The 22,464-nt window shown below is 45.0% G+C and overlaps 1 protein-coding gene across 8 annotated transcripts in view; it reads left to right on the plus strand.

The window, feature by feature from the left end:
* camk2g2 (calcium/calmodulin-dependent protein kinase (CaM kinase) II gamma 2) overlaps window positions 1-22,464 on the plus strand; it is a 394,966-nt gene that overhangs the window by 288,921 nt on the left and 83,581 nt on the right. For all 8 annotated transcript variants that reach the window (XM_038782783.1, XM_038782786.1, XM_038782784.1 and 5 more), the window contains exons 8-12: window positions 10,609-10,692; window positions 11,147-11,241; window positions 17,381-17,503; window positions 18,099-18,182; window positions 20,647-20,689. In XM_038782783.1, coding sequence (XP_038638711.1) covers window positions 10,609-10,692; window positions 11,147-11,241; window positions 17,381-17,503; window positions 18,099-18,182; window positions 20,647-20,689 — 429 coding nt within the window. The remainder of the gene's footprint in view (window positions 1-10,608; window positions 10,693-11,146; window positions 11,242-17,380; window positions 17,504-18,098; window positions 18,183-20,646; window positions 20,690-22,464) is intronic.

A 22,464-nucleotide genomic window follows, 5' to 3' on the forward strand; every position in this document is an offset into this window, starting at 1 on the left:
AAGGCAGCACCAGAGTGTTGGGCAAGTTTGTTGCAGCAGCTGAGCTATTCTGATCCATCAACTTGCCACGTAGGGACGGCACAGTGGCACAGTGGTTAGCACTGCCGCCTCACGGCACCAGGGACACGGGTTTGATCCTGGCCCCGGGTCACTGTCCGTGTGGACTTTACACATTCTCCCCATATCTGCGTGGGTTTCACCCCCACAAGCCCATGGCACAGTACAATCCCATTTCTATCCGCCCATGGCACAGTACAATCCCATTTCTATCCGCCCATGGCACAGTACAATCCCATTTCTATCCGCCCATGGCACAGTGCAATCCCATTTCTATCCGCCCATGGCACAGTACAATCCCATTTCTATCAGCCCATGGCACAGTACAATCCCATTTCTATCCGCCCATGGCACAGTACAATCCCATTTCTATCCGCCCATGGCACAGTACAATCCCATTTCTACCAGCCCATGGCACAGTACAATCCCATTTCTATCCGCCATGGCACAGTACAATCCCATTTCTACCAGCCCATGGCACAGTACAATCCCATTTCTATCAGCCCATGGCACAGTACAATCCCATTTCTATCCGCCCATGGCACAGTACAATCCCATTTCTACCAGCCCATGGCACAGTACAATCCCATTTCTATCCGCCCATAGCACAGTACAATCCCATTTCTACCAGCCCATCGCACGGTACTATCCCATTTCTATCCGCCCATAGCACAGTACAATCCCATTTCTACCAGCCCATCGCACGGTACTATCCCATTTCTATCCGCCCATGGCACAGTACAATCCCATTTCTACCAGCCCATCGCACGGTACTATCCCATTTCTACCAGCCCATCGCACAGTGCAATCCCATTTCTATCCGCCCATGGCACAGTACAATCCCATTTCTATCCGCCCATGGCACAGTACTATCCCATTTCTATCCGCCCATGGCACAGTACAATCCCATTTCTATCAGCCCATGGCACAGTGCAATCCCATTTCCATCCGCCCATGGCACAGTACAATCCCATTTCTATCCGCCCATGGCACAGTACAATCCCATTTCTATCCGCCCATGGCACAGTACAATCCCATTTCTATCCGCCATGGCACAGTACAATCCCATTTCTATCCGCCCATGGCACAGTACAATCCCATTTCTATCCGCCCATGGCACAGTACAATCCCATTTCTATCCGCCCATGGCACAGTACAATCCCATTTCTATCCGCCCATGGCACAGTACAATCCCATTTCTATCCGCCCATGGCACAGTACAATCCCATTTCTATCCGCCATGGCACAGTACAATCCCATTTCTATCCGCCATGGCACAGTACAATCCCATTTCTATCCGCCCATGGCACAGTACAATCCCATTTCTATCCGCCCATGGCACAGTACAATCCCATTTCTATCCGCCCATGGCACAGTACAATCCCATTTCCATCCGCCCATGGCACAGTACAATCCCATTTCTATCCGCCATGGCACAGTACAATCCCATTTCTATCCGCCATGGCACAGTACAATCCCATTTCTATCCACCCATGGCACAGTGCAATCCCATTTCTATCAGCCCATGGCACAGTACAATCCCATTTCTATCCGCCATGGCACAGTACAATCCCATTTCTATCCGCCATGGCACAGTACAATCCCATTTCTATCCGCCCATGGCACAGTGCAATCCCATTTCTATCCACCCATGGCACAGTGCAATCCCATTTCTATCAGCCCATGGCACAGTGCAATCCCATTTCCATCCGCCCATGGCACAGTGCAATCCCATTTCTATCAGCCCATGAACCAGCCACTGGTCATTAACACTTCAAGTCACCACATCCATCCTGAGCGAATGCAAAGGGCCAATCAGGATTGCTCCCACGGGGTACAGAGCACAGGAACTCCTTCCATGAGTTTTAATAACTCTTTAATAACATGGGAAATCTCAGGAAGCATGCTCCTGATTTTCTGGTATGCTCAGGCATCAGACATGCCACTCTGCCTGTAATGAACGTCCGTAAATGGGGCCCTTGAGTTTCAGCCCGGGCCAGTTGAAATCAGGGTCGCCTCTGACTCCAGAAGCTCGAGTTCTAAGCCTGTTGGGAATCTGATAGAGACGGACACAGGAATGCAGTACTGAGGGGACGCTGCATGGTCTGAGGCACCCTTCTTTGCCCGCAGTGTGAAACCAAAGCCTCACCTGCATGGATCCCATTGACAGCACTCCGCTAACGACAGCAAATTCACCTTGTATCTTAGCCAATAGTCTCCTCTCCACATTCCTGTGTTTGTGGGATCATTGTATGTGAAATGACTAATGGTTGCCAATTGTACCAGGCTCTGCACTAATTCAGTGTTTTAAGGTGTTTCTGACATGGGATAAGACATTATATAAATGTGAGTCTTTCTTCACGGCTCAATTAACTGGATTTAAACCAGTTGTCATATTTTTGCAAAGAAACATTTAATTTAATACTCCCTCTCTTGTCACAACAGTTGTGCAGCTGAATGCTTTACGGAACTTTTATTTTTAATCTAGTGTTACTCATTGAAGACACTGACAATGAGCACATGAGTGTTCAAGTGAAGCTGCTACTGACAACAGGACTCGGTGCCCCTGCAAGTTGATGGCGTGCAAAGTACCGGTCATTGGTTGGTTATGCCATCACAGGCCCAGGCGTGGAAATAGGATGCTAACTCATTGGAGTAGTAGCAGAATGGGAGCTTTGGCCAACGCTGTCACTGTGCCGAATGCACCACATTCCATCTGGTAAAACAATCAAAACACATCGCTGATGGTGGGAGCTGAAGCAGCAATTACTTGGAACAGAGTTCAGAGTGGTTCAGAGCTTGGCACTTTCAGCTTCATGGCAAGATTAGACCATCGTGCCCATGTTGGGTACGGTCGCACCCAACATGGTTGGGTAGTTGCTGACTACCACTTCAGCGGCTGGACTAATGATCTGGAGACAAGTTCAATTTCCACAAAGGCAGCTGGAGAATAGAAATTCAATTAATTAAATAATTCTGGAATGAAACGTTTGCATCAGCAGTGGTGCCTCTGGAACTACCAGGTTGTTGTAAAAAAAAGAAAAACCGCATCTGGTTCACTAATGTCCATAAGGGAATAAAATCTGCCGCTCTTGCCTGGCAATGTGTTTGACTCGTAACTGCCCGCTGAAATGGCTCCGCAAGCCGATGAATTATCACCACTATCTTTCTGAGGGCAACTGAGGGTTTGCAAATAATTCTGCCCTTGCCAGCGACACCCATGTCGAATGAATGAATAAAAACTGGTGTATGTTGAATGGCATGCAGCTTACAATGCAATATAGTACAGACCAGGAGCCTGGCACAATTTGTACTGCATGGAAAAAGATGTCTGAGCACTGAATATTATACCATATGGCGGAATGCAGACATGAGCTCCCGCAATTCATGTTGACAGTCAATGAAGAAAGCTTAGACAGGTCGGGCTTGTATCCACTGGAGTTTGGAACAGTACGAGGCGACTTGATTGAAACCTAGAAGATTCTGAGGGGTCTTGACAGGGTGAAGGTGGAAAGGATGTTTCCTCTTGTCGGAGAATCTGGAACTAGGGGGCTCACTCTTTTAAAAATAAAGGGTCGCTCATTCAAGACTGAGCTGAGAGGCATTTTTTTCACTCAGGGCCAGGAGTCTCTGGAAATCTCTTCCTCAAAAGACCAGGAAGCAGAGCCTTTGAATGTTTTCAAGGCAAAGCCTGAAGATTCTTGATAAACAAGAGGGTGAAAGGTTATCAAAGTTGGTGAGTGGAGGGTTAGCCCTGTTGCCTCACGGCACCGAGGTCCCAGGTTCAATCCCGGCCCTGGGTCACTGTCCGTGTGGAGTTTGCACATTCTCCCCGTGTTTGCGTGGGTTTCGCCCCCACAACCCAAAGATGTGCGGGCTACGTGGATTGGCCTCGCTAAATTGCACCTTAATTGGGAAAAATGAATTGGTTACTCTAAATTGGTGGAAAAAAAAGTTGGTGGGTCAGATCAACGGTTATCTTATTGAATGGTGGAGTAGGCTCGAAGGTCTGACCACCTCCTGCTCCTAATTCGTATGTACGCACAATTTAATGTAAAAAGGAATCATTGATCTCTGGTGTCAACAAGCTTGCATTTGCCCATTACGCTTCTCTAAAGCACCTCGAGCTGACAGGGTCCAAGCTATCTGATGAAGCAGAAACCAAGACACCAAGCGTTTCCTTATTGATAAAAGTTGATTGACTTTCTTCGGTCTCATAGCTCTTCTCACACATCCCCAGTGTCGCAGTTGTCCCCTTCTTATGCTCTTTCAATAAAAACAATAATCAATAAATTAAATAAAAATGACGGGTGACAGGGCGTCCCCTAATTTATAAGATCTCTTCATCCACTTGTGCGGTTCATTCGCTCATTTGACTTTTAATTCCAGATTCTTTTTAATTCAAGAACATCATGCTGCGTCACTGAATCACTATCTATAGAATCCATGGAATCCCTACAGTGCAGAAGGAGGCCATTCAGCTCATCGAGTCTGCACTGACCCTCAAAAGAGCACCTCCCATTCCCCAGCCCTAACTCTGTTACCCCACCTAACCTGCATATCTTTGGACTGTGGGAGGCAACAGGAGTACTTGGAGAAAGCTCACGCAGACATGGAAAATGTGCGAACTCCACACAGATGGTCACCCAAGGCTGGAATCAAACCCAGTCCCTGGTACTGTGAGGCAACAGTGCTCGCCACTGTGCTGCCTCGTTTTGAGATAGATTAAGTAACCAAGTAAACAAAATCAAATAAACAAGCTCGTAGGCCAGACCAGGCAAACAGAGTCAACCAGATGGGTTTTTGCAACAATCATTTCATGGTCATCATTAGAATTCCAGACTTTTATTGAATTCAAATTTCACCAGCTGTGTTGATCCTCAGAACATCACCCTGGGCCTCTGGATTGCTACTCCAGCAACAATACCACCATGCCACTGCCTCCCTGTCCATTAAACAAGGGCTTTCACCTGTGTATCCACCAATGTAGTAAACATACGATTAGCAACTTGCCTTTTGCAAGCTGTGGTGAAGAAAGACCAGAGAAACGTGGGCTTTTTCTGGCCGGTACAGGTGTCCCAAGTGTTGGGGGATTCCGGATCATTCCACAAGGTGAATCCAGAATATTACTTTCAATTAACTTTCAAGAACAGAAGAAGGTGAAACAATTTTGTAACCGGAAAAAGGTAAATTAAAAAGGAATGCCGAGGAATTCTCCATCACACCACGGCATCGATATGTGGAATAGATTTCCGGACGGAACACAAAAAACATTTGTACTTGATGAACTATTGGGTTCTACAATGGAATGAGTTGAACAACCTTCTTCAACAGGAGCAATCACAGTCTAAATGCTATTTTAATAGAGGCATTAACCAAAAATGGGTTAACGCCTTTAATATGATGACCAAGACAATACAAGTGCATCAAGTTTTACACAGCACAATGTTCAGTTGCAGAATGTAATGGTTAATGTTCTGATTAATTCTGCTCTTGCGGCATAGAATTTGCAACTCAGAAACCAGCCATTCAGCCCAACTGGCTTACACCAGACTCCACACATCCTTCACCCAACCTTCATCTTACCCTATCAATATAACATTCTATTCCTTTCTCCCTTGTGTTTATCTAGCTTCATCTTAACTGTATCTATGCTATTGACTTCAATGGTTCCATGAGGGAGCACTGGTTAAGGCCAAGCCTTGAATGAAACAGCAGCTTTCTTCCAAAATGTCAGGTGTGCGGTTTGATAGGGAGACAATATTCCGCATTAAGTGAAAGGCAAACCATCCCACTCTCTTTCCCTCTCCCACTCTCTTTCCCTCTCCCACTCTCTTTCCCTCTTCTCCGGCAGCCTGCTGTTCCCCTTTAATTAAATATGGCCTTTGTTATACAGGCAGCCACTACTCCTGGTTGCCAGCACTATTCACCCGCACTAAGCAACTACCTTTGAGCAGAGTTGATTGTTTGAGAAACCTCCTCCAGCTTGTTTCTGAAAGATACACATTTCAATATTTGTTCAGTAGATTCAAGAACCACCTGCCATAGGCAAACACGATCACTGAAGCATTGTTATGTATAGTTTCTGCTTACTAATTCTAGTCCTCCATCAGGATTACGGTACAGAGAGAGGCCACTGCAGGGTGGAACCCCTCTGCATCCCCTCTTCCTTCTCTATGCCTCTCTGGAACCAGAGTTGAAATAGAAGCAGAGTCATGCAGCATGGTATGAGATTCTCTGACCTATATGTGCTGGTTCTTTGAAAGAGCTCCCAAATCAGTTCAATGGCCCTCCCCACTTAGGTTTAGCTCCTTCAAGTATTTATTCAATTGACTCTTTCAAAATTGCTGTTTTAACGTGCATCCGTCATCCTTACAGGTAGCACATTCCGGATCATAACGTTTCACTACGTTTTTAAAAAAAAATCCCCTCATTCGCCACCTTCCACGCCCCTGGTTCTTTTCCCAATTGTCTTTCATTTGTTCCTCTGGTTCCCATCCCTCTGGTTCCCATCCCTCCGGTTCCCATCCCTCTGGTTCCCATCCCTCCGGTTCCCATCCCTCCGGTTCCCATCCCTCCGGTTCCCATCCCTCCGCTTCCCAGCCCTCTGGTTCCCAGCCCTCCGCTTCCCAGCCCTCCGCTTCCCAGCCCTCCGCTTCCCAGCCCTCCGCTTCCCAGCCCTCCGGTTCCCAGCCCTCCGCTTCCCAGCCCTCCGCTTCCCAGCCCTCCGGTTCCCAGCCCTCCGGTTCCCAGCCCTCTGGTTCCCAGCCCTCCGCTTCCCAGCCCTCCGCTTCCCATCCCTCCGGTTCCCATCCCTCCGGTTCCCAGCCCTCCGGTTCCCAGCCCTCCAGTTCCCAGCCCTCCGGTTCCCAGCCCTCCAGTTCCCTGCCCTCCGCTTCCCATCCCTCTGGTTCCCATCCCTCTGGTTCCCAGCCCTCCGCTTCCCAGCCCTCCTGCCAGTTGAAGCAGTGTGTGCCTCCGCCATCAAAACCCCTCAAAATGCACAATGTGTATTCCTGTTGATTTGCAGCCACTTGTGTTTAGGACAGCTCATTCAAAGCTGCCCCTTTAACACAGAATCAAATCTGCCTCTCTCTGCCACCCGGTCACACTTATTACTAAATGGGTTTAATTAATATTTAACGACTCCTGTAAAGCTGCGGGGTGCTTAATCTGATTATTACTCATTGCTTGACAGTTTAATGATCTATTGCTTTAGTGCGCATGTATCATTTAGTGGCAGTTTGAGCTTTTGCAGGTAATGGACAAGTTTAAAGGTTTGACAATATAATCCAAATTTGCCATGTATCCAATTCGAGACCTTTTCTTGACCCTGTGTCTCAAGCTTTTCTATTTCAATCGACTGCTTTCAGACATTAACTTATAGACTGATACAAGACAGAAGGAGGCCATTCAGTCCATCATATCTTAAGCTTTGATGCCTATCACCCCCATATATTTCCCTCTGATGTTAAAGAGGCTGACTGATTTTGGGACACAGTCCCATGTGTGCTGATCTCTCCCAAAGCTTGTCTTCATGTGCAAGTTCAGTTAGTGTGTCTTGCACAGGATAGGTGCATTGCAGTTGAAACCTAAGGCAGTTATTACTGAATCTGATTCACCACCCTTTCAGGTCACCCACTCCATAAGGTGCTATATTCAGAAAAATGCTCCTTATTTCACCCCCCCCCCCCTCCACCCCCCCCCCCCCCCCCCCACCCCCCCAACCAGTTCTTGTTCAGTTAACTTAAATCTGTATCTTCTGAGCATCAACCCTCCTACCAATGGAAACTAATAATTATCTGATCTATCAGAGCCCCTTGTAATTTTAGCTACTCCTATTTAATCTCAAGTCGGCCTTCTCAGCTCTTAAGTAGGCCAATTCTAACTTCTCTGGTCTCTTGCGTAGCTGAGGGCACTGCTCTCTCGTACCGTTTTCTGGCGAGTCTCCCCTGACACCTCAGGAAGGCTTTTTGACATCTTTCCTGAAGCAATATGCCTCGAATTGAAGTCATAATAGTCCGGTGAAACCTTCGACAGTGAGGTGTATCGAGCTCTCATGTATGTGTCTCATCCAGCCACATGGCTTTCAATTGTTTCATCCAAAATATAGCAACTGATGATTCCAAAAGAGTGGAGCTCTATTTCCCAGAGTTGATATTCCACCATTTTGGGAATCACAACCACCCTCTGCCGCTTGCAGGAGCTTGACCATTTCTGACATCTTTGTAAGTTGCTTCATTTCCTTGATGCCAGGGGGAGTCAGTGGCATTGTGGTATTATTGCCGGACTCGTAATCCAATGGCCCTGGCTAATGGTCCACAGACACAAGTTCAAATCCCACCATGGCAGCTAGTGGAATTTAAATGCAATTAATAAATATGGACTATAAAAGTAACAGTGACCATGATAACTATCACCAATTGTCATTTAAAAAAACAAATCTGGTTCAGTAGTCCCCTTTAAGGAAGGAAATCTGCCCTCCATACTTGGTCTGGCTGACACGTGTCACCAGACTTACAGCAATGAGGGTGACTCATCACTGTCTCCTGGAAAGGCCCAATGAAATGAAATGAAACTTGCTTATTGTCACCAGTAGGCTTCAAATGAAGTTACTGTGAAAAGTTACTGCAATAAGCACTTAGTTCAATTGTAATTGTTTTGTATTGTAGTGTATATGTTCGGGGAGTGATGGGGGGGAAAGTTGGGGGTAATGATTAAGGCAGTGATGCACTATCAATTATGATGAGACGAGAGTAGAGTTTGATCAAGGCTTTATTACGCAGAGATATGTAGCCTCCCGCAGCTGCTGCCGAAATGGCTGCAGCTTGGAGTTCCCACACATTTATACTCCGCCTACTGGGCGGAGCCAGCAGGCAGGGATCTACCCCCGTACCTGTACTACAGGGCCTTACCGTAATACATCTCATATGCGGTAAATACAATACAATACAACAGTGGTGACTACCACATTCACCCCCTGTTTTAAACAAAAAGAGTCCGGCAGGGTTGGTGGAATGCTATTTACATGTAGGTGTTTAAAATTTTAGGAACAGTTCATAAATTCAGATGATTGGGCGCCTTGATCCGTCATTGCGAGTGCCACAGTCTCGATGGTGATTCAGGCGTCTGTTCGGTCGTCGGTGACTCCGGGAGCGTGTCGACCTCATCTTCGTCATCGGGTGGGACCAAGGGGAGGACGGATCGTCCTGGAGCGGGGCTGTGGTGGGGTGTGCTGGGGGGAGGGAGGGTGGTGCCGGGGCAGAGAGGGGGTATGTGGGGACCCAGGGACCCAGCTGGTGCCAGGTCCCTGAGGGAGACCGTGTCTTGTCGGTCGTCGGGGTACGCCATATAGGCGTACTGCGGGCTCCCGTGAAGAAGCTGTACCCTCTCAACCAATGGGTCCGCCTTGTGGAGCTGCACGTTCATGCGGAGGAGAATGGGTCCTGGAGCTGCCAGCCATGTTGGGAGCGAAACCCCGGAGGTGGACTTCCTGGGGAAGGCAAAGAGACGTTCGTGGGGAGTTTCGTTAGTCGCCGTGCAAAGGAGCGACCGAATGGAGTAGAGGGCGTTGGGCAGGACCTCCTGCCAGTGGGAGGCCGGGAGATTTCTGAACCGTAGGGCCAGCTGGACGGCCTTCCAGACCGTCCCATTCTCCCGCTCCACCTGCCCGTTTCCCCGGGGGTTGTAGCTGGTCGTCCTGCTCGAGGCAATGCCCCTGTTGAGCAGGTACTGGCGCAGCTCATCGTTCATGAATGAGGATCCCCGGTCGCTGTGGACGTAGGTAAGGAAATCGAACAGAGCGAAGATGGTGTTGAGGGCTTTGATGACGGTGGCAGATATCTTGTCAGGGCATGGGACGGCGAAGGGGAATAAGGAATACTCGACCACATTAAAAAATTACGTGTTTCGATTGGTGGAGGGGAGGGACCCTTTGAAATCCACGCTGAGACTGTGGGAGGAAACCGGAGTACCCGGAGGAAACCCACGCGCACACGGGGAGGATGTGCAGACTCTGCACAGACAGTGACCCAAGCAGGAATCGAACCTGGGACCCTGGAGCTGTGAAGCGATTGTGCTATCCACAATGCTACCGTGCTGCCCTGGTAACTCGGGGTTCCCTGCCTGAGATGTTGATGCAAGCATCAATTTCACTTCTATTAAAAAAAACTATAAGGACCCATAACACATCTTTAGCTTCTTCCTGCTGGCCAGGAGCCCTATTTCTCTACTTAATGTGGACACCAAGATATTAGTCACGGTGTTAGCGCTGAGTTTGGAACGGCATCTTCCGTAAGTTATTGGTGAAGATCAGAAAGGTTTTGTCAAAGGCCGTCAATTCTCATCTAACATGCGACGATTGCTAAATCAGGTGCTTTCCCCATCTTGAGGGGCCTGTTCCAAAGGTAATTGTCGCGTTAGATGCTGAGAAGGCATTGAATAGGGTAGAATGGGGGTATATTACATCAAACAGATGTGTTGTAATGTTGCAATTTTTCAGCGTGTAACCAATGTTAACGGAATTCACACCGAGATGTTTCTACCCCACAGGTTTTGCAGGTACTCCTGGATATCTCTCCCCAGAGGTTTTAAGAAAAGATCCATATGGAAAGCCAGTTGATATTTGGGCATGTGGTGAGTGAAAAAGTTAACCATTTGAACTGTAACCCAGCGAGTTCAAAGTAACCGGTGTCTTCAAACATGAACCACTGTCACCAGTAACGCCCATGTCATTCTCATGTTTTGAATGCTGCAGTGGGAGAATGGGGTGATTTACATTCCAGTTGAGGCAAATCTGAAACCCTATTGGAAGCCCTGTATTGAGTTCGCCTCCATATTGGACTGAAGCATGGTCAGTGATTTGATTTGCATTCACACACTTGCTTCCTCCCATTGAATGAGCTCTGTCAGCTCCTGGCATGTCCACTAGAGAGCGCTATGAATATGGTGCAGCTGGCTCTGTGCTGGTCAATAGTGTGAAAGGTGGACAGGGATGTGAAGGATATGAGATGGAGCAGCTAAATGTAACCTGAGAATTCCGTCTGACTGATTAATACTAACACATTTATTCATTTGTCGTTTATTTCAGGCGTCATTCTCTACATATTATTAGTAGGCTATCCTCCATTCTGGGATGAGGACCAGCATAAGCTTTATCAACAAATTAAGGCTGGTGCTTATGACGTAAGTGGAATCAGGGGAGATGGTGGCTGTAGTGGTAATGTCACTGGACTAGTAATCAAGAGGCCCCAGCTCCTACTCTGGGAATGTGGGTTCAATTCCCACCGTGGCAACTGGTGGAATTTAAATTGAGTTAATAAATTGGAATATGAAGCTGGCCTCAGTAATAGTGACAATGACAACTATCCAATTATTATTATTTTTTTCAATTAAGGGGCAATGTAGCGTGGCCAATCCACCTAACCAGCACATCTTTTGGGTTGTGGGGGTGAAACCCACGCAGACACGGGGAGAATGTGCAAACTCCACACAGTGATCCGGGGCCGGGATTCGAACCCGGGTCCTCAGCGCCGTAGGCAGCAATGCTAACCACTGTGCCACGTGCCGCCCTGACAACCATCATTGATTGTTGTTATAAACCCATCCAGTTCACTGATGTCCTTTTAGGGAAGGAAATCTGTCGTCCTTACCCGGTCTGGCCTACATGTGACTCCAAACCCACAGCAATGTGGTTGACTCTGAACTGCCCTCTGAAATGGCCGAGTGAGCACTTCAGTTCAAGGGATGGACAATAAATGCTGGTCTTGCCAACGAAGCCCACATCCTGTGAATGAATTTGTAAAACATTGAACACCATCTTATGAAATTGGTGTTTTTCAATCTGATTGAACCATAAGTTGTTTTTCTGACTTTTGGATGAGTCCTTGCTCCAATGGTTTGGAAAAGGTGGGGAAGTTGGTCACGTCTCCACACTTGCTGTCATAATTTTTTTTTAAAATTTAGAATACCCAATTCATTTTTCCCAATTAAGGGGCAATCTAGCATGGCCAATCCATCTACCCTGCACATCTTTGGGTTGTGGGGGCGAAACCCACGCAAACACGGGGAGAATGTGCAAACTCCACACGGACAGTGACCCAGAGCCGGGATCGAACCTGGGACCTCGGCGCCATGAGGCAGCAGTGCTAACCACTGCGCCACCGTGTTGCCCTACTTGCTATCATAAATAAAGTCTACAAGTTTCTAACAAAACATATCTTAAATGTGCAGCTTTATAAATTATACGACGGGCAATCATGAGGCTTACTATAATTCTCAGCTGTCAAATTGTTCTAAAGTTGTCCAGTCCGTCTCATCAGTGCAGGCCGTTGTGTGTGGGTGGGATCAAAGTAAAATTTCTGACCGAATGTTTGCTCGTGTTTTGAAATAATTTGCCAGATCAGTGTTACGCTCATTATAATGAGCGGCATTAATGCTTAGAGATCATTAGATCTTACGGCTCAGATGGAAACCATTCAGCCCATTGGAATCTGTGCTGCCTCACTGAATGAGATGTCTAATTAGTTCCACTTCTTTTAGTCCTGTAAGTTTTATTTTTCCCTTTCTGTGTAACCATCCAATTTCCTTTTGAACGTGACTAGAATCTGCAGCACAATCAGGACCATGTAAAAGCAATTCTCACCTTCCCTTTGGTTCTGTCAATTATCTTCGAGAGGTGCCCCAATTGCTAACCCTCCTAAAAACAGCTATTGAATCTACCAAAATCCCTTTTGTGCACACTTGCATCAAATCACTCCCTATTTATTTCAGCTTTAAAGGCAAATCCACCTTCTCCAGTGTGTCCACTGTAGCCGAGCCCTCAATCCCTGTACTCTTTTGATCGAAGGACTTCACATCTTTCCTATAGTGTGGTTCCAGAATTGAATACAATACTCCAGTTGAGTTCTTAACATTGCTTCTGTATTCTCTGCCTCTGTGTAGAAAGCCCAGGATCAAATATGCTTTACTTGACAGCTTAATTGATCTGTCACTATCATTGTCACAATAGGCCACACCGTGTCCGTCAGGTTAGCTGTAGATTGGTTACATGCAGGGTAAAGATCATTGTCTACCCTACACTTAACAATATTCCTCAGAAAAATGTCAGCCTACTTGGAGCGAAATTCCTCCATTTGCCGGATGACCCATCTTGTGGCTTTTCTGAGCGAGTCTGCCAAGCCAGGAGCAACTTGCGTCATTAAGCTACCAGAACACGGGCATTCATTTCACACGTGACTCTCTCAACCGTTTCACAGAGGAGTTGACTCAATTTTATTTCAATACATGTTTCAATTTCCCTATAATAGAGTCCATTTTGCCATTGGCAAGTTACTTAAAAGAAAATTGCGCAGCTTGCGGGATTTTAGATTTTCGCTTCTGCAATGAAGAACTGGAAAAATGTCATTATCCATCAGCACAATGATTCATCTGACTTTGCCAATGCCACGGATAATCATTATTGCACCGTAACGGTTAGGCTGTGGCAAAAAAAAACAATGTATTCCCCTTAAATGCAGTAAAACACACTTCTAAAATTACCTGCCATTGTATTCATCTGATGGATAATAATTGTGTATTAATGTTTTGATAGTGAATTAGAATGACAAAAATGAAAATGTAAGCATTTGGTGTAATATGATATGTATAAATCATTCTGATTCCCAAATGGTTAGATTGCCATTCAATTAATTTTAACACTTTTTTTTTAACAAGAGGACTAGACCATTAGAGTGAACAGGAACATTCAATTTAATGAATGTCAACTCCACAAATCTGATCAACCCACTCTCTCTAGAGCCATCACTAGATGCCTTTTGAACCTACTTGTACTCTCTGCTTCATTGATGATGCAGGGGTAACCTCTCCCACCATTCAACTGCCATCAGCAAAGATCCCGCTGGCGGCTCTTCTCACTCGGAATATTGTCATTGTTAACTGGATTTAAACACTTCAATATTGTTGACCATTTGCCTCTCCCTTTAGAGTCTTAAGACCTTCTGTCATGTCATTCCCGAAGATTCCTCTTTCCCAAAGTTAACAACCCAATCTTTTACCAGCTCTCTTTCATGACACATTTCCCATACCCAGAACCATCTTAGAGCGATAACCTTTTTTGAGATTAGGTGCACACACAGCTCCGGATTGAGTGCGGCAAAGACCCAATATCTCCACAAAGCAACCTCTTGTGATTTGCAATCTCTCTCAATTTTCTTACTTAATTAGCACCTTAATTACCATTTGTCTTCGCTGCACTCAAATGCAATGCTGCACTCTTGTCTTACTGGCCTTGCATGCATTCCAGTTACTCATTTGCAGGTGATGAAAACAATTATTGGGTGTAATGAAAGGGGGCAGAGTTATTTTTAAGAAGAAGAGCAACCTAAAACTGTTGATCCTGTAATCTAAGAGCAGCACAACATTCCCAGAGGATTTTGATCCCATTGCCAGAGAATGTCCAGTTAACTAAGTCAGGTGTTAGTGTAGCCGTACTGTGCTTTTGTCTCTCACATGGCTGGCTCTTCAGTGTCACATTGATGGATAATGTCCTTCAGTGAGCAGTTTGGCACTATTGCCTGTTGTTCCCAATGTTATTGCCAATTTGAACTCAATAGCAACATCATCTTCTCCTAGAATGCTGAGAGCAACCAGTGCCGAAATCTAAAAAATTCAGGAGAGAGAAATACGATGGTTTCTTGCCATTGAATGTGAAACTGATGCCCCCCCCCCCCCCCCCCCCCCCCCCCCCCGCCCTCGAGAAAAGTCAAGCTGGACAGAGACTTGAGAGACAGAGTGAAGTGACGGAAATGATATCCCCACATTGTAAATTCTGACAGAAAACTTAAAAAAGAAATCCAAAAGAATATAAATCTAGAAATGACTATAGGTGAGATTAGATAATGATATTTAGCACACTTGTGTGACCTCCTTTTTTCTCCTAATGTAATGCAGGCAATAACCTATTTTAAAAGAAATGGGTTAACATCTGTTTAAAATATCAAACAGAGCAATGTCGTATGAATGCATTCGGTGTCACTGGCAGCAGTACTTTCCAACTTTTTCTTTTGAGCAGTTATTGCTCACATACCAACAACCCTTGTTAGAAAAAGGTGAAGAAATATCTACACTGGGGAAAGACTCATGAATTTGCCTTTCAATTAGTTTTTCAACCAATGCAAAATGTTTCCCTCACATGAACATTTTGTGATATACTCGCACAAAGGACTGTGTCTCCATTTGCCCACTTAGACTTTGAACTATTTCGACCTAAATGGACATCAGTTTCACATGGATTACAAATAAGTACATTCATTAATTGTTGTCCTTTTTCCCCTGTGTCCATTCCCATTTGGATCTCAGAAGAGTTCCAGGTGAAAATCATCCCAAGCACCTCTGCAAGTGGGGCATGATGAGCGGTCAACAGACCTCACTGCCTCAGTGAATACAATATAATCACATCATTTGAACTATCTGGAGGAAGGAGGAAGTAGAAGGAAAGATGGCGGTTAACGTCTGAAAAAAGGAAACTTAAATTGACCCAGATATCTCCCAAGTTGCTGGAGTCAATCTTGAGCTTTGTCACTTAAATTTTATTTTTATTTTTCTCTCCCCCCCCCCCCCCCCCCCCCCCCAAGTCGAGTGTGGTGCACGTGTGTCACCCCGTGCGCACCAGATCGAGTGTGCAGCACGGTAGCATTGTGGTTAGCACAATTGCTTCACATCTCCAGGGTCCCACGTTCCATTCCCGGCTTGGGTCACTGTCTGTGAGGAGTCTGCACGTTCTCCCCGTGTCTGCGTGGGTTTCCTCCGGGTGCTCCGGTTTCCTCCCACAGTCCAAAGATGTGCAGGTTAGGTGGATTGGCCATGATAAATTGCCCTTTGGGTCCAAAATTGCCCTTCGTGTTGGTTGGGGTTACTGGGTTATGGGGATAGGGTGGAGGTGTTGACCTCGGGTAGGGTGCTCTTTCCAAGAGCCGGTGCAGACTCGATGGGCCGAATGGCCTCCTTCTTCACTGTAAATTCTATGAAAGAGGGGGTGGCCCGGTGGACAGTGGTTAGCACCGCTGCCTCACAGCTCTAGGGACCCGGGTTCATTTCTGGCCTTGGGTGACTGTGTAGAGTTTGCACTTCCTCCCCGTGTCTGCGTGGGTTTCCTCTCTCAGTCTAAAGATGTGCAGGTTGAGTGGATTGGCCGTGCTAAATTGCCCTTAGTGTTCAAAAGGTTAGGCGTGATTACTGGGTAACCGGGATAGGGTGGAAGCGTGAGCTTAAGTAGGGTGCTCTTTCCAAGGGCCGGTGCAGACTTGATGGGCCGAATGGCCTCCTTCTGCACTGTAAATTCTACGATTATTCCCCTCAAACCTTTGCTATCACGCTTCCCTTTACACTTCACCCAGGAGAAACTTGCTGTCTCATCCGGCAGTATGGCCAACACATTCATCAGAACTCTTGATGGAGAAATCACAAATGAGACAATCCAAGTCTTGTTTCTCAAGCATGTTATTACAGAGTCAAATCACCTGCCTCTTGTCTGTGGATTTTCCTTGGTTCCAATTTCTCTTAAGATAAAAAGTTTTTTTTTCTGTATATTGATGTCAACATGCTGGAATTAATGGTCCAGGAATGCTGCATTTTTACATCCTTTCACCCACTGACCGTATCAAACATCTTAAAACCACAATATACTCCCAACTCAGTTGCACACTCTAGGCTAGGCTCTTGTCACTTCCTTTTGCCACACAAGGCTTATTTCTTCTTTTCTCAACTAACGCTACAGTCTAGGTAGTTTTATGTGACTGATGGGGGAGCGGTTGACTTATGTTCAGCGGGTTGGTCGTGTTTAATAAGTTGTGAGTGAAGGAAAATGGGGAGAATGGTCCACGACAACAAAAAGAAAATGTGGACCCATTTCTCTCATTCCGTCTGCCAGTCAAGTGGTTATACCCATACCAGGAGGACATGATCTAGTCCCATAAAGATTTCCCCTCTAATTCTAGAGTAAAGGCAGCTCCATCCAGATGACTTGGAGCTGGGTGAAACAATGGAGCCTAATTCTCAATCTATTAGTCTGAAGTACATTCAAACTGATATACCAGAGATGGAAAGGGAGTGTTCTAACTCTTTGTTTCACTCCACTCTCTACTTCACACCTTCAGGCATGGACCCTAATGGCTTCCTTCTGTACAATAAAGACTCTATGATTCTTGCATTGTCTTGCAGCCATTCACGTTAAATTTTTGCATGTGATGCCTTGTTACCTGTTGTCCAGCCTGTTACTGATGAAGAGGAAAAGCTCACTTTCAATGATGTTTCCTTTCTGCGGTAGTTTCCCTCTCCAGAATGGGACACGGTCACCCCAGAAGCCAAAAATCTGATCAATCAGATGCTGACCATCAATCCAGCCAAAAGGATAACTGCAACTGAGGCCCTGAAACACCCATGGGTTTGCGTAAGTACCAGTCCCAATTATAAACCAACCCTTCAGATGTTAACAGTGAATCCTATTCTTAATCAATTGTATGTTCATAGACTGTAATTTCCCTAGTTACTGGTTGTCTGTGTTTTCAAGTTCAGGCCAATTAGACCCCTTTGAAATAATTTGTCTTTCAAAACTAAATCCTTATCCTGGAACTATTTCACCATTCCTTTCCTGTTGCTGGTTTAAAGACCTGGAGCTCTTTCCACATCAGCACTTTGGATGTACTTACACCACGTGAAGCCCATCGGTTCAAGAAGGCGGTGTATCACCATTTTCTCGAGGGCTATTAGGGGTGGGCAACAAATGCTGGCCTAGCCAGTGATGCCCATGAATGAATATAAAACCAAAAGATATAAAGACTTCATGTCAAAGATACCGAGCTGTCACATCTTCGGATCTGCCATTGAGTTGCATTGACAGTTACAGTTGGCCATCTAAAATTTCTGTACTGATTCCAGTGGACATTTATTTGATAATAATGGACTGGTTTAACTGGTCAGATAAACACTTCATCTTTTGATATATACGAACCTATAAACACTACCTATCACTTATATTTTTTCAGCAACGTTCTACTGTAGCATCGATGATGCACCGTCAGGAAACTGTTGAATGTTTGAGGAAATTCAATGCCAGAAGAAAGCTCAAGGTGAGTGATAGTAATATTTCATTCTACGGTATTTAAATGTATCACTAAATGATGCAATGTGGCTCATTAAGCTGAAACCCAGGCAGGGTTTGCAGATAGCTGTATTTTAGCAGAATAGCAGGTTTCCTGTATTGTTTTATGGTTTCACAAGATCTACGGTAAAGGAAGATGATATATTGGGTCCATCGTTCTTTCATGCACAGTGCCTCCATATTTCCCTCCGCAACACTGGACCAGGTGAGATTTCAGGATATGGATAAGACAAACAATTACCTGCTCTCTGGAGGCTAGGGCATGACTAAACTGCCCCCCCCACACACACACAAAATTGTCAGGTGCTGCATCTAATTCAGTCAATCCATAAGAACTTGGAGTAGGCAGTTTCGCCTCTTGAATCCCCTTTGCCATTCAATACGATAATGGCTGATCTCCTCTTGGCTTCAACTCACTTCCCTGCCTTCAAGTCCCTCACTCTATCTTTTAAACACATTATCAAACACATCCTAACAAGTGATGTACTCATGCGCTCACTGTAATAGCTATTTTATCAAGGGGCATTGTGAGCATGCAGGGTACAAGGAAGAACCATAAGGGAAAACAGTCATTTTGTCATAAGTAAATTGTCCGTAAATGACAGTAAGACTTGTCCAATGTGCTCTGCCCTTTTGGTGCTCTTCCATTCACTAATCGTGTGGTCATCTCACTTTTTGGACTTCCAGATGACCTGCCCATTACATTCTTGTCACTTCTTGGTTTTCCACATGTAGTGTATTGAAAATTGTGTTGTGCATTTTGTCCGCTTGAGATTACCATGCATGCATGTACCAGCAGAGGGACTACTATGCATGCATGTCCCAACAGAGGGACTACTATGCATGCGTGTCCCAACAGAGAGACAACTATGCATGCGTGTCCCAACAGAGGGACTACTATGCATGCATGTCCCAACAGAGGGACTACTATGCATGCATGTACCAGCAGAGGGACTACTATGCATGCATGTCCCAACAGAGGGACTACTATGCATGCATGTCCCAACAGAGGGACTACTATGCATGCATGTATCAGCAGAGGGCATCGGCCAAAAGCAGAGAATAATAAAGGATTCCTATTTAACACCTCGTGCAGTTCTGACTCGAAATATCTCTGATTGAATATATAACTGTTCCTGCCCATAAACGTCACAGCACACACTTGTCCAGGATAGATTTCAGGCACCTGGATTAATCTGTCACAGGATATTCAGTCATGGTGAAGGATAAATCGAGGATGACTTCTGATTTGTGACATCAATCTTGGATATTCAGGATACAAATTGCATAGCTAATATAGGAAAATAAGAGGAACATAACCTATTAACACTCAATTTAAAAAAACTTTAATCATTTTAGTGCTTTTCCTTAGCAATACTGTACTGAAAAAAAATCACGTCAAATGATTTTGAGCTTATGTAGGAGATCATTTATGGAATTTGTAAGTTCTGATCTCTGGTCCCGCGATAAAAAGATTTCCTGGGAGATGGTGGAAGCCGGTAGTATTGATGAGGCCACAACTCCATTGTAGATAGTAGGAGATGATCCTTGATGAACCTCAGCCAGTTTACATCTAACAATTCCGACTTTCCCAATTTAATGTGGATACTGGTAATGGGTCTGAAATTGTGAGACACAAGCCAATTAACCAATTCACTTTATCCAGTTTTCACACAACTCCTTCTGATGGATGATAACTGAAAAAGTATTCTCTACAAGACTGGAGGCGTTAGATTTATAACTGTAGCTTCTCTTTGAGAAATTGTTAAAATCTTGAATTAGCACAAACTCAAACTTTTGTTATTGGCATGACACAACAAGAAAATAACTTGCATTTATATCGAGACTTTCACAACTACAGGATGCCCCAAACAATTCACAGCCAATTAAATTACTTTTTGGAGTGCAGACCTTCTTGTAATGTAGTAAAAAATGGCAGCCCATTTGTGCATCACAAGTAACAATATGATGATGACCAGTTAAAGCAATACTTTTGTAATTGGTTGAAGGATAAATGTTGGCCAGGACACTGGGGAATTCTCCCCTGCTCCTCTCTGCAATAGTTTTGCAGCAGGCTTTTTATGCTGACCGGCGAGGGCAGACATTTGATCCAAAAGAACAACAACTCCCAACAGTGCAGTGCTCTCTCAGTACAACGCTGGGAGTGTCAACCTAGGTTATTTGCTCAATGCTCTGGGGAAGGACTTGAACCCATTGCCTTACGATTCTGAGGTGGAAGTGCTGCCCGTGGATGATGGGAACTAGAAAGTGTCTCCAACAGCTGCCTTGATTAGTTTTGGATTACTGCTGTAGAGAGTTGAATGCTTTTTTTTTAGTTCTGTCAAATCCTAGCAAGACTCTTTTGCATGGTAAATGGCACAGGGTATAGGGCAAAAGTGAACAGGTTCACTAATTAATCTTTTCTGATACAGGGTGCAATTCTGACGACAATGATAGCCACAAGGAACTTTTCAGGTATGTCTCTTAAGTCACTACTTTGGCTGTATTGCGTTACATACAGTAAATAAAAATAAGTACCTAGAATCACTGCTGGTGATATTGATGGACAAATGCTTAGTGTGTTTATAAGACATTCCTCTAAATAATATTTTAACACAAGCATTAATCCATTAACATCCACATTGGAATAGCAGACAAAACCATTTCTGCGCAGATTGAAGTCTTTGTCAACCAACAATGGCAAAGGGGGTTTCTAGGCTTATATCAACTTAATTATTTTAAACAATGTATTAGACACGGGAATAAATGCTTTCCCCAGGAAAGAAGGAATTAGTCAATAACTATTACATTTTATTATTGACAAAGAAGAAGGCCAGATGTGTTTTAAATGCAATAAGATAAAGAGACCGTAGCAATTGTATATTGTCTCCTTCCGAACTCAACAGTCTAATTGTCTTTTTTACAGCCCACCAGCAGTTTGTCTAATAATTGGCGAGTCACACCTTATTAGGTGTGTTTATATTATGATTCATTTATTGGAATGAAGGTGCAACTGGCAAGGCCACCATTGGCTGTCCATCCATATTTGCCCATTGAGAGAGTGTTGGTGGGCCAATCCCTTGAACTGTGACAGTCCATGTGATGAAGATACCCCCATAGGAATGTTAGGTAGAGAATTCCAGCTCTTCATCCAAACGCTGAAGGAAAGATGCTCTTGGAGGGGTATATAGAGATGTGGGTGTTCCCAACACCTACTGCATCTACCCTGCTAGGAAACGAAGGTCACCAATTTTGAAAATAATAAATTTTTAAAGAATTCCCGGGGTTGGATTATTTCCCTTTTCATTTTGCAAGTTGATACATTTTCTTCTCTTCACCAGCCTGACACAAACAACAGAGAGGCATATAGCTTGTTCTCAAATTGCCACCTTGGAGGTAGCTGTCAAGGAATACCCAGCATGACTTGCCCCTCTATTCTTGCCTCCTCTCTGCCCGCAATGATATTGGCTGCTACATTCAGCACCTTCCTGAAGCTCACGTCAGAAATTGAATTGTCTCCGACCTGGCTCTATCACCGTTCTATCCTCCAAACCAATGTTGGTCAAAATTAATTATTTTATTAGGTCCGAGCGCGAATTGGTTTTCTATAGGCCAGTATTTATTCCAGCAGCATTTATTTTTGCATTGCGTCCACATACCAACATAAGAACTTAACAGGCAGAAAACTCCAGTTCACCAAACCTGGTCCCACATCATTATGGTCGTGCCATTATGGCTTTTGTCTTCTCCCTACCACCACCTATGAAGCCCCAGCCCCACCTCAGTCTCCAGTCTTCTAACTTACCCACCCATATCCCAGTAAATGCCTTGGAGAGGCAAAAGATAAGAAACCCAAACCAAAGGGTAATACGGGTAGAAAGTGCACTGTCCAACTGACATTTTCCAAGTGCCGCAATGAGAAGAAGCAGTAACTCTTATGGCTATCGGCTACACCAGAGCAAATGACACATTGGCTACACAGCTAATCACTGTGTGAAATTCTTTGTAGAGGTTTCTTGAAACGTAGCCTTTAGCTGTCGCCTTATGCATTTCAAAGTCATTTGGAACACATGATTGTAGTACGATCGAGCCATTATCTTCACCATTTAGATCACAGCAAGGTCAACATCAGACCTCGGCCTGCCTAAAAGTACTTGTTTAAACTGCCAGAGAACCCTGGAGTAGAATTGCTAGTGATTTGTGCCTTTGTTTTCTTTTTAGAAATTTCGAGTACCCAATTCTTTCTTTCC

The sequence above is a fragment of the Scyliorhinus canicula genome, chromosome 22 (assembly GCF_902713615.1).
Source record: "Scyliorhinus canicula chromosome 22, sScyCan1.1, whole genome shotgun sequence".
Classification (NCBI taxonomy): domain Eukaryota; kingdom Metazoa; phylum Chordata; class Chondrichthyes; order Carcharhiniformes; family Scyliorhinidae; genus Scyliorhinus; species Scyliorhinus canicula.